This window comes from Stegodyphus dumicola, chromosome 5, assembly GCF_044657685.1.
Source record: "Stegodyphus dumicola isolate Sdum_Otavi_A_Nest chromosome 5, ASM4465768v1".
NCBI lineage: Eukaryota > Metazoa > Arthropoda > Arachnida > Araneae > Eresidae > Stegodyphus > Stegodyphus dumicola.
In genome coordinates, this window is record NC_140772.1 from 179,477,843 (window position 1) to 179,491,203 (window position 13,361).

General features: G+C 33.6%; 1 protein-coding gene across 6 annotated transcripts in view; it reads left to right on the forward strand.

Moving 5' to 3' along the window:
* Window positions 1-10,852, forward strand: part of LOC118200679 (dopamine receptor 2-like) — a 507,186-nt gene extending 496,334 nt beyond the window's left edge. For all 6 annotated transcript variants that reach the window (XM_085817433.1, XM_085817432.1, XM_035372640.2 and 3 more), the window contains one exon: window positions 7,063-10,852. In XM_085817433.1, coding sequence (XP_085673559.1) covers window positions 7,902-9,377 — 1,476 coding nt within the window. In that variant the 5' untranslated portion in view covers window positions 7,063-7,901 and the 3' untranslated portion in view covers window positions 9,378-10,852. The remainder of the gene's footprint in view (window positions 1-7,062) is intronic.
* The last annotated feature ends 2,509 nt before the right edge of the window (window positions 10,853-13,361 follow it).

Consider the following 13,361-nt stretch of genomic DNA (forward strand, 5'->3'; position numbering starts at 1 on the left):
TTTGCGAGAAATTTAAACAAGCTACACTAGATAAACAATGCTTAAAAGAAGAAGTGGACCACCAGCAGCCGAGCGGTAAATTCGCTGAACACTGGTGGTTCGATCCGAGGTTCGAATTCCTGGAATGGACGTTTTCGTGGATTTTCTCATGTGTAACGTGTATACGAGCCAGTTTCTCTTAGAAAGTCTTCCACGAAGGCATCTCTCCATATCCCTCAAGGCTTTGCCGCGATCACATAAAGAAAAAAAGACTAAAAGAAGAGGAAGTCGCCTAGGAAACTTACTATACCACGAGGAATCTTGTTTAAATTGTTTCGAGGAGCTCCATAAAATTGTAATCTTAAACATCCTATTGTAAGCATCTTATACCTTCTTCATGAATTCATTATCATTAAACTCTTAGCCGTTTAGTGTTGTGTGCTACTATTTCTAACTAATTACATTAGAATTAAAAAAGTTCTTACATACCTGTTTGCCAAGTTTTGCTACTTAGGTGAATTGTTTTTGCTTACAACTTTCTTTTTCTTATACTTTCATTATTCTTAAAAATTGTCTCGAATTCTATAGAAAATCTTGTTGATTAGAAAAGCAAACCCGTCAACTACACTTAGGTGGCATCGTTTGCGGAAATCTACTCTTCGCTCAATTACATGGGTGAGAAGTGTCATTCCACATGGTTAATTACCAGTTTCCAAGGCCAAAGTAAAGAATTTTCAGCAATGAAATGTTTGTTTACCATATAAAGACCAGCTTTTCTAATTTAAATGCAATTATTTATCAAAAAAAAAAAAAAAAGCATAAAACACATATAAGATTATTTCACATTTTTAACAATAAAGTTCTTTTAAGTTTGTTTTTTAATACATTAAAATAAACAATCTATTATTAAATTACCTATTTATAGTGTCAGTCAATTACGTTTAATGTATTTATAGGCTTAGGTTTTTTTCATTCTTCCATAACATAAACATATGCCCTTAGCTTAGTTGTTTGGCGTTCTTAGTTGTTAGGAATGAAAGTTACTCTTTCTTTCTATTATTACTATTATTCGAAATGAATTTCTGTGAACAACAGAGATACTTTGGTATAACCGTTAATTTTTAAGAAGCTCAAAATAGTGCTGCTGTTAGATCATCACGAATATTTTTGCTTAAGCCAGTAGATTTTAACCAGTGAGGACAGTAGTTCTCTAGACTGTCATGGTTATTGTCCAATACGGTGGATTAAACGATATTATTATTAGTTTGCTAAAAAAATTACTAAAAGTCTGGAAGTTAAGATTAACTGGCTGTTTTACTAAATAGCTTCCAGCACGCGAATTTTCTTCCGTCATTTCATATTAAATAGACATAACGCAATATTTTGATGTTTAAAATGTAATAAACAGTTTTTGTATTTGATTTATCACTATCTTGCTTCAGCAATATATCCAAAAAAAATTTTTTTTCGTGAGGTATGTAAATTAGGTAAAACACACCAGCGGTATCTATCTACATTATCTGACAAAATAGCTGTATCACCAGCAAAAATGTGGAAAAGTGTACAAATAATGCGCTTGATGAATATGTTTTATGCTAAAGATCACATTGTTACAATAAAATAAAGTAGGATTAATCTTAATTTTATTAGGATTAATAAATTATTTACACTTAATTACTCAGAAAAAATGAAAAAAAGCGTAAAAATATAATTCTCAACAAAACAAGGAACAAAGTAATTGATAGGCAAATTTTCTAGTTGATGTAAATTATGCAAAACTTCAGTCGTATTACATGCGTATACACGCATAAGGATCACTCCAATATTTAGATTCCTCCATGAGCCGCAATGGCAGTCTTGCAACGGTCCTCCATAGAAGATGTCAACTTCTGAATGAAATCTTGGCCAACTTCATGGATACAAAACCTAATAATGCTTTTCTGGAGTTTAATCATAGGAGCAGGCGTCGCAGCAATTTTGTTCCCAGTCTGGCCCAACGAGTTTTAATGGGGCTCAGATGAAGACTACTATTCTCTGGCATGTCCAAAACTTTAATACCAGATTTCGTCAGATAGATCTGCACCTAAAGTGCGAAAATAGGACATTTTTTTTTCCTTTTTTTTTTTTTTTTTTTTTTTGTAATATCGTTTGTCTTGTGGAGATACGAACCTCTAAATGAGGCAACTAAATCATGCAAAAGTAAGTTATATCGCGTTTACCGATTTCTCTGTCGGTAAATCCTGAAGTCCTAAGGAAAAATACAATTTACGGTACCTTTAAAAGGATCCTGAAAACCTTCCTCCAAGATATTGGTATAAACTGATGCATTAACAGTTCCAACAATAAATTTCAGGCTTTTAGTTTCTTTGCTGGATACCCCCAGACGATTTGGCTAGCTGGGAATTTAACAGTAGACATTACGCAATCTAATGATAAGCTTCACATTTACGTCTCCAAACGTACAGCTTACCGTTCTATCCACGTAGGTTGAATTTAGATTCATTCGAAAAACTTGCCGAGTCCTAGTGAGCCTTTGTTCAAGGAAAACTTGCACTCTTGTCCACGAAAGTCGCATGTTCATAATTTTTTTTGTAAGTAAAGGCTTTTTCTCTGTGCGATATGCATGCCCACAGTATTTTAAAACGCGTCTTTGGACAGTTTCAGCTTATTTATTTCTCTAGGTGACGCAGTCCATTGTAAAGAAGAAGATGTTTTCATAGTGGACATTGCATTTCAAATTAATAGTATTTACCCTGCAATTGGAAAATTTCTGTAACCCTTATGTTTCACCGCGTTTGAACCTGCATCGAATTATCATTTGCAGCCTTGTTATTCTCTTGAACATTGGTAAACTGTCGAAATATGGAACACAGTAAATGTGTTCGAACATTGTAATTGACCTAGGCAAAATACACAGGAAGTGTTTCCATAAAGTTCATCAGCAGATTAAATAATTAAGATAATGAACGCTATCGGCTTAAGGGAGAGATGCCTTCATTGTAGTAGGTTAAAGTGAGTGGGACACCAAAACCATCTTCGTGGATCACATAGGTTAACGCACATTAACCATCTTTAGAATTAACTTCATTATGGAGCCATTAGTATCTTGCTTAGTTTGAAGAGAAGAGGTTATGGGTTACTCTTTGAGGATAAGACTTCTTTCCTCGCTCCGTGCTATCCCTTTAGAAGTTGGGGGAGATTTTACTTTTGAATTTTTTACATTTGAACAGTGCAGTGAACTTGTTACGTTACTTCCGATGTGCAGTCATCATGTTTTGTATTATTTGCTTTGCGGAAGGTATTATATGACAAACTAATATTTTGCAGCTTGGTCACTCATCATAAAATTTCGAAAAATTATTTCGCTTTTACATCACACGTAAAAAAACGTGAGAAATCAGTCAGCCAGTATGTGACTCCGGCTTGAATTACTAGACTCTTACTTGGCCTACGGTGAGCACATGAATAAAAGGAATTAAGACTTAATAGATGATATCCTAGACAAAGGCCTCATCGCATTTGCCTTATATACAAAGAAAACAGAAGAATTGAGTAAGAGATTCTTAAAAATATTAAAACTGTTCGCTAAATCCTATCTATAAAATAATGGAATTTTAGCTGTTGATATAATAAAAGTGGAATATAGATCAAAATATGAAAAGGTTTTGATCTGTGAAAGCGGAGCGAAATTCCAATTAGAAATATGTTCTAAATATTTAAAATCATAGTAGAAGAAAGAAATGACGAGTGTTAAATTCAGTTCGCATCATGATTTAATAAGCCGAATGTATAAAAGCTGACAACTACTGAAGGAGATTTATACTTTGTGAGCAAGAACAAACTGATTCTGTTGTGATCTGATTGCTACTGTGAGTAAATAAGGTCCAATGGTTATTGCGCTAATGAACAGTGTAACGATAATAAAACGCTTTCCTAATATAATTTTGTACAAATTTCCTTTTTTCATGAGAATATGTATTTGTGTGTATAAGAAGCCTAAATGATCCCTTTACTAAACCAGTAACTTGGGAAAAATAAAAGTTTGCTTAAATATTAGAAGGGGAAAAATTACTTGTATTGATGCTTCTACAATACAGATATTAGTTTGTAAGCGTTAAAAATGCAATTCGGTTTCATTTTTTCCTTATACGTTGGTATATTACACATTTAGATATATTTAATTAATTATTTTATTATTTAATTTCCCAATACGGAAAAACGTTTATAGTACAATAAAGTAGTTATACTTTTTAAGCACATTTCAGAAGATTTAATAATGTAAAAAATTATCATTCAGATTTGCTAAATGAGATATGCATGTTTTACAGAGAAGCCGTCAAAAATATTCAAAATTAAGATAATAAATACACTTTTTTTTTTTTTTTTTTGAATTTCTCAAATGTACTGAACAGAATTTATTGGAAATTTATATGTTTATAAGGTAATGTAGTACATACTGAGCATATGCAAACACTGAAACAGTTTCTTTTACGGTAATATACTGACAATATACTGTTTCATTCAGATTTTCGAAGCATTAGCAACTGCAGTTTTTAATATCATGCTTTTAAATTGTTTTGATGCCATTTTCTTTATAATTTATAATTCAGTAATAATGTTTTTTACTTGTATTAGTGCATATATGTTTGCAAACTTTCTTTAATGCACTTTCTACCAATAAGTATTTGGACACCCATGCAAATGCCGATATCTGCGGTCCTGATATACGTCACGCCTTTCACAATTAAATATCGCGTAGGAAACAACATTTTAATTAGCGACATGCAAGATGCCACGAAGTGCAGAGTTATTTGATTTCGAGAAAGATGTAATCGTCGGGTATCACGAAAACGGCCGATCCTTAAAGGGCATATCTAGTCAGCTGAATTACCCAAACTCAACAGTGGCCTGTATGATTAAAAGTGGAAGGTGAACGGTGATTATCGGAAAGTTTTTTCGAGTCGGTGGACTCGCGAAACTGGGAGATGGGGACCAATGGGTGCTGTCCAGAGAAATTCGAGAGAACCGTAAAGGGCCGATGACCCACATACTCCAGGAGTTTCGACAGGCAACCGAGAGAGTTGTTTCGATGAATACCATTCGTAAGAAAGCCCATCTGCTTGGTTTCGCGGTCGTGCTGCTGCCCATATGCCTTCCAACCACACTACTCGGTTAATGTGGTGAAAGGAACGCCGACAGTGGATCATTGATCAGTGGAAACGAGTTATCTGGAACAATGAATCATCCATCCTCTACCGTTTGGATTCAGGGTCTGGGTATGGCTTCTGCCTGGAGAACGCCGCTTGCCAGGATGCATCGTGCCCACAGTAAAGTTTGTCAAAAGTGTAATTATGATCTGGGGGTGTTACTCCTGATGTGGACTGAACCCTTGGTCAAAATTCATGGTAAACCGAATACAAATACCTACTACACTATTCTGGATGACAGTGTGCTTCTTACGTTGTGGCAGTTTTATGCGTTGGACACTTGTTATCGCCCAGCTGTCATATTGCTAAGTCCACCATGGATCGGTATAATGGCAATGAGGTTGCCGAATGGACTGACCTGCCCAAAGCTCAGACCTGAACTCTATCGAGAATCTCTAGGACAAGTTGGATTTCCTAATTAAGGGTGCAACAGCTTTCCAGTATCGATAGTAGACCTGACATGTCTTCTCCAAGCCGAGTGGAAGAAAAGTCAAATAGAAAGCATGCCCCGGAGTGTTGAGGCAGTAATTGCCGCTCGTGGAGGCTCCACCGACTATTGGATTTGAATAACTTTATTATTATTATTTTTTTTTATTTTCTAACACAGCTGTCCAAATCCTTATTGGTAGATAGTCTATAGCAGCAAAGGGCTTTCTCGTGATTACTAATCCTTGTGTCGATGACTTTCTTGACTTTCTTGTGGTTTTCTATTGGTAATTAGTCTAAATTTTATAGTATTTTAAATACAATTATGGTAATGAATAAAGATTTGAAAGCCTATCAAAAATACTATTGTGATTAATTTTTAGTTTCGAATAAAATGCTCCAAAAATAGGGTGCAAGATCAAAATTTTATGTTTTAAGTAATAAAGGTTACTGCTACTTTTTATAAAATTGCTGTTCTTAATAGTCCTCAATTGCATTTATGATGAAGCCTTAATATTTTTATCAATATTTTCCTCTTATTAGTAAATTTTTAGCATGTTAAACTTATTATACACACTAGATATGCTCTGACATTATTATTTCTGAACAATATTATGGTACCTTTGCTCAAATAATAATGTCAAATCCTTAAGCATAGAGCGTTCTGAATTTTGGTACATAAAAGCGGTTCTAAATTTTAGTATATAAAGCGGTTCGCGTACCCTTTTTAAACTAAGGCGTGTAATATCCAGAATTTCAATTTCTATTTGATCAGAGTTATGTGATTTAATATTTTAATTCTGCTGTGTTATAATGTGTGTGTGGTGCTCATGTTTGCTATTGTCCTTTTTATATTTTAATAAGTGATTTATAATTTTCAATTCATAATTTAATATTATTTTTGTTTGACCGGCATATTTAATACCATACGTTTTCAGGCAATCATACAAGCATAGTTAAAAGTTTTGAAAAGCTTTGCAGACTATTAGCACTATTAGTTTTAAGTGTAATATTATGTGCATAGGTCTTTTACTTGGAATTATTATACTCATGTGTGTGCAGATTCTTTAGCTGACTAAGTCCAAAATGTAAACAGTTTATAATTTGAATTCATAATAAAGAAATTAAAACAAAATCTATAGGCCGAAATAAAAAGCTGTGCGTAAGGGAAGAAAATTTTACAAAAGATGAAATGATACAAAACTAAATTAAACTGAGGCAGTAAATAACGCTAGTAGCAGCTTGTAATCACGTTCCTGATAGCTAATAAGAAAAAATAAAAGAATTCATAATGCAAAAATCTGCACTGTTATTTAATGTGCGTTTAAAGAAGCAACAACAAATATGTAATAATTACTTAGTTTTTGTTGCTTCTTAATCCATTCAATAATATTTTTAATATGTTTTGATTATATGCTTTCAATGATAAAGATATATTTTTGTGTTGCAGGAGCTACGGTAAAGATGTGCATTAGAAAACCAAAGAGCTTGATGTCAAGGTACACCAAATAGATGTAAATTTCTGTTCGAAAGAAACTGTGTGCCTAAGTTGAGAACTGATGAAAATATAAATACCGCATGAACCACAGTTGATAAAGTATATTATGATAAAATGCATGGCCAGATTTGGCTGGAGACTCACAAAAAGTTTCTATTTCGTTGAACCGAGGGAGCTTAATACCTACATTTTCTGAAGACATAAATCGGCATTAATCAACACATGTTTTTCTTCTGAATGTCATTCATATATGATTAAATGGAACGTTTTGATTTATGTGATTCAAAGACATCTGTAGATTTTTAATTTCTTTTACAACCAAATCTACAATCTGAATTATCTTTATTCAAGGTAATTTATACTATTTAACGCAAATAAAAGTACTTGTTTTTTGTGCTTAAAAATGTATCTTGAGACATTTGTTTAAACTGAAACAATACGCTTTTCATCATGTTAAGTTAAAATAGTTTTCCTTTTCAAAATGGAAGAATTAAAAAGTGTAATGGAACTTAATGAAAATTTATAAAATTTTCGGTGATAAATACTATAGTAAAATTATTTTATACGATAAATGCTTCGTTGCTTTTGCAGCATACAAATTATTTGTAAATTATGCCAAGACCAAAAGCAGAAAAAATGACATCTGTGCTACATGGTCAAAGACATATGTAATCTTTTATGTGACTGTTCAATGCAAGAATGAATGTTAATTTTGAAACTGAATGTTTTAGTTCAAGCTTATTAAAAGCTATGTAAAAATTTATTCCAGACTTCATAAACATCAAGATATCATGTGGCTTAATGAAACGTCAGACAATTCCATAGGAATTGTTCCTCCTGTTTATTCAACAAACATTAGTTTAAATGATGTTATAGATTACAAATTAAATTTTTTCGAGGATGCATCTAATTTATCTGACGTTAATATACCTTCTGTGGCAACACATGTTGCTAATCTTTTAAATCTATCTACGAGCTTTGACGCAACGAAGGGCATGGTATTATCTAATACAAGTTCAATATTTGTAGCAGAACATGAATCTTCTGTTATATATACGAGAAACTCAACAGGATTCGAACCTACCTTTCATAATAATTTGCTTGCTGTTGTTCTAGCATTCTTCTGTATGGCAACAATCTTCGGAAATGTGCTAGTCATGGTTGCTGTTGCAAGAGAACCGTATTTACATACTGTGACAAATTATTTCATAGCTTCATTAGCCACCGCAGACTGTATTGTTGGTGCTGTCGTTATGCCGTTTTGTGTTGTATTAGAAGTCTGCGACGGTTACTGGCCTTTTGGACAAGACTGGTGTGATATCTGGCGTTCTATTGATGTTCTGGCAAGTACGGCATCAATTTTAAATCTTTGTGTAATATCTCTTGACAGATATTGGGCTATAACTGATTCAATGTCTTACCCAAGTAAAATGACTCCCACAAGAGCCGGTATTCTTATAGCTGCAGTATGGGTGTGTTCCGCGTTGATATCATTCCCTGCAATAGCTTGGTGGAGAGCAGTATCTACATTTCCACCTCCGGAGTATCAATGTTTATTCACTGAAGATGTCGGCTATTTAGTGTTTTCCTCTGCTGTATCCTTTTATGTTCCACTGACTGTAATGTTATTCACTTACTATCGAATATATAGAGCCGCAATGGAGCAAAAGAAAAGCTTAAAAATGGGAACTAAACAAGTGCATGCTGTCAATGGTGGACACTGTGCTTCACTGACATTGAGGATTCATCGTGGTGGAATGCTTTCACCAAAATACGAGCCTAATCTAGCGAACGGTGACCATCACAATGATGATTACCATGAAGGAACATCTCTGAAAGTTCCCTCAAGGCACATGAAGAGTTTCTCACTCAGCAGAAAAATCAGTAAACTCGCTAAAGAGCGTAAAGCCGCCAAAACACTTGGAATTGTTATGGGCGTCTTTATATTATGCTGGCTCCCCTTCTTTGTTACTAACGTTCTTATGGGAATTTGTGGAGATCGCTGTGTCATGAACTCTGAACTTGTATTTTCCGTGGTAACTTGGTTAGGATGGACCAACTCTGGAATGAACCCAGTTATATACGCATGCTGGAGTCGAGATTTCAGAAGAGCTTTCATAAAACTACTTTGCTCATGTTGTCCCAAGTATCTCAGGGGCAAGCAGAAGCACAGATCAAGATTCCGCCAGGTGGTCAGAGATGAAGTTTCTCTTCCTCACTTAAAATCTTCAGCAAACCCTATTTCTATCGAAGATATTCATCTATGACTACATGATCCTGATTCGTTCCTAAATGTATGTTGATCATTTGACAAATATGATTATATGTGATAAATGCAGCAAACAGTAACTGGCATCTAAGTATTCATGTAAAGTATGCATTTATGATAAATTTTAATGTAGCAAAATTTGTGTTCAACGTAATAAACAATTGCATTTTCCGAAACGTTTCAAAAATTGCAGTCGGGGCATAAAACTGAGTGATTGTTATACAGTAATGAATTGCATGAAGAGGAAACAGAGGTTTAAAATAATTAATGTGAGTGTATGTATTTCTACTACATACTACTGAGTTCATTACATGTTCTAATACTTTTTATACTATGCACTTAGTAAATCATTTTCTATATACTTTTTTCGATAAATATTAATATATTTGAGTGGATAGAAAATGAATTGAAAGTAGGGATTCTAATTGTTTTCCTAGTAAGCTTGTTCTTGTACAAATTAATTAAAATATATCGTTAGCGCCAGATTTTTAAGAAAACTGCCCTTCAAAAAGCTTCTCCACTCAATTTTTAAAAGTACAATATTGTTATACTTTGCCTTATCACCATACGCTCAAATTTACTAGCATTTAAAATTAATTTGCTGAAAAAAAATATTTGGAAAACTTGTTTCAATTAATAATTTTTCAATTAAGGCCGCAATTTTTTTTATAAAATACTTTATTAAATGAGATGAGGAAAGGCATTAATAAATGTTTTTGTTATTTCCCTAACGTGAAAGAACTTACCAGGAACCCAAAGTATAAGTTTCAAATTAGCTGTATAAACTTGCTAATTAAAAGTCTAGACATCAGCAGCTTCCTTTAAACTTTGTAATTTATGCTTGTACTTAAACCCGCGAAAGATGTGTGAGAAGGTTAGTAAACATTCTTTCATTCAGATAAGGACAAATTCAATGCTCAGTCATTCCTAATGTAGCTTCTGTGGAATTATAAATAGGGCTATATTAGTAACAAAGCTTCATAGTTTTACTTTGCGATTGCATTAAAGGTAGAATTTCTCGGGACGTTAGGAATTTTGCATGTTGAAACGTAGAGCATCTTTTTGCTTCCGACAGTTATAACTGCTTACACTTAGGGTTATTTCATCTCTCAGCATATAATGACACTTTTGGGACATATTGTATTAATGTCATTACTATGTGTATATCTGTCATGCCGCATTATTTAATATAATTAATTGTTAAATATATACACTTTAGTGCCAACTATTGTCGTGTTCTTCTACTTAATGTCTGAAAACTTAAAAACGTGTTGTGTTTTTGATCAAACTAGAATTTTCTGTTTCAGTGTTAAAAACTGTTTAAGAAATGTATTTATTCTCAGATATGCACCTAAGTACATTTTATCGTTGTGTTTTTCTTGTTTAATAAAAGTAATTGTTTGTTATATGTGTATTGTAACAGTATTCTATTGGCTCTTTAAGGCATAATAAAAGAAGCATTTATTTATTGCGATATCGATTGCAATATTTTTATTCATGTTCACATTTTTAGCAAAGGTGCATTTAACATCAGTCCGTATACACCTCGCACACAAATGACTATACAAGTTATTCGAAATTCTTACCACAAGTTTACATGTGACATAAGAAACAGAGAAATATTTATTTATTTTAATGAATGCGTGTATACAGGTATCAACATTTGGTGCTATGTAGTAGCAAAATGCACATGAATTAAAGGCACAAATCATAAACAATACTTCTATTTACAGCAGTTTTTTAATATTATATGGTCATATATGGAATATTACAGTTTCACAGAATTCCAGATGCAAATATTTAATGGTTCGATGCTCTCTTTTTGAAAACCGGTGAACTTATTTTCTTACCGAAATGCTTACATTCATAAAGTGCTGTCGCTGGTGAAAAATATTGAATAAGAATACAATGGCAACTACCACACGAAAATTACAAATCTTAACGTACAATTCATTCACAGAAACATTTTAATCGATATTTAAGTGAGTAAGAAGAATTGGAATCATTATACATATATTGATTAAAATGGCATTATTCTCTCAGATCTTCATACATAAAATAGATAAAAAGTGCGTTACAATTTATAGACATGAAATTGATTTGTTCCAAACATTTTAATTTAATAAAACACGAAATTTATCTTGTTTACATATTAAGCTCATTTATGCAATTAAAATTAGTTACATATATGAAATTCTATTTTATCAAACATTAAAAATGTTCCATTACAGGAACAGTGATAGTGCCAATTATAAGGGCAGTCTATAAAGAATGTCACTTTTTTATACGATTCTCGTTAATGTACTTAATGAGACTTTAACATTCACTACAAATAGCAGCTGCATGTTTACATTGTTGTTGATTCTCTGATTCGTTAATTAAATACGGCACGCAATCATAAATGAATAGAACGTCGTAAGGGTGTCTATAATAACTATTTAACCACAAAAAAAAAAAACCATGAAAAAATTTATGACATTTAGCATAAATTGTATTATGTGGTGTGGATCGGCCCACCAGCGGCCGAGCGGTAACGTCGCTGAATACTGGTAGTTCGGTCCGAGGTTCGAATCCCGCGAACGGGCTGGCTGCATGGGTGTTTTCGTGGTTTTCCCCATGTGTAACGTGTATACGAGCCAGTTTCCCTTAGAAAGTCCTCCACGAAGGCATCCCTCCCCCTTAGGCAGATAGCCCTAGTGAGCTTTGCCATAATTAAATACACACATACAGTATTATGTGGATCCTACATTACATACGTTATCTAACATGCATATGTAAATTTGTTAGTTTATACATGTGGCTTAATGTGATTCTCTTTTGTTCACACATTACGTTTTTCACTACATTTACGTAGCACTTGCCCAATAACAAACAATATTCTGTTTGAGAATATTTTTATTGTGATTTGACATCAAATCCGCGAATGTTATTTTATTTTCGACATCACGTTCACATTTAAAAGTCTGCATGACGATAACTGCACACGGCGTAAGCTGATAATTTTAAAGATTAGTTGTTCTCATTAATAAGTATGATTCAATGACCGACATAATATCATTTAAGTTCCTAAGCAGTTATTTTATGTTAATATTCTTTACTACTGATCTCATTTTCAACTCTCTGCCAGAATGTAGATTTCTAGTTTAAGCGATATTGAAATGAGGTAGAGAGTCAAGAATATTTAAAGTAAACTTAGAGAGTATTCTGCCTGCTTGAAGGCCACGTTGCTAAATTTAGGTCTGTTGCGAATATTATTCTGCAGTGTTGAGTTTTTCTTGCCATTAGGCTTGTTTACGCCCACTTTATGTCACAGCCAGCTTGCGAGCTTTTCAATTATGAAGCCGTCAGGCTATCTTATTTTAATTAGCTTTAGTTCATCTATTATCTTTAATCCAAGCCATGATTGGTGGCTTCTGTAAGTACGACACTGGCTTCTAATTCTTCGCTTCTGAATCACCAGTTGCGGCCGACTGTTCAACTATATTTCAATTAATAAAAGTGTCCTTAACGTCCTTTTCCTGTCTCTGGGGTACTTATAGTGATAATTCACAGATTGTTCTTTAGAGTTTTGGATCAAATTTATGTTACCAAAGCACGCCAGACTATAAACTTTTTCTCTTATGCGTTTCATCCATCTATCAAAGTTAGATGGATGAAATTAGATAGATCATCACGCCAAATAGGCAAATTTATTAACAAAGACATTTTACATAACCTAAAAGACAGCACAAATAAGGCCCACCAGCGGCCGAGCGGTAAAGTCGCTGAACACTGGTAGTTCGGTCCGAGGTTCGAATCCCGCGAACGGGCTGGGTGCACGGGCGTTTTCGTGGTTTTCCCCATGTGTAACGCTTATACGAGTCAGTTTTCCTTAGAGAGCCCTCCACTAAGGCATTCCTGTCCTTAAGCAGATAGTCCTAGTGTCCTTTATAATAATAAAATAAACCAACCAATCGGCACAAATAAAGTCAAAATTTACTTC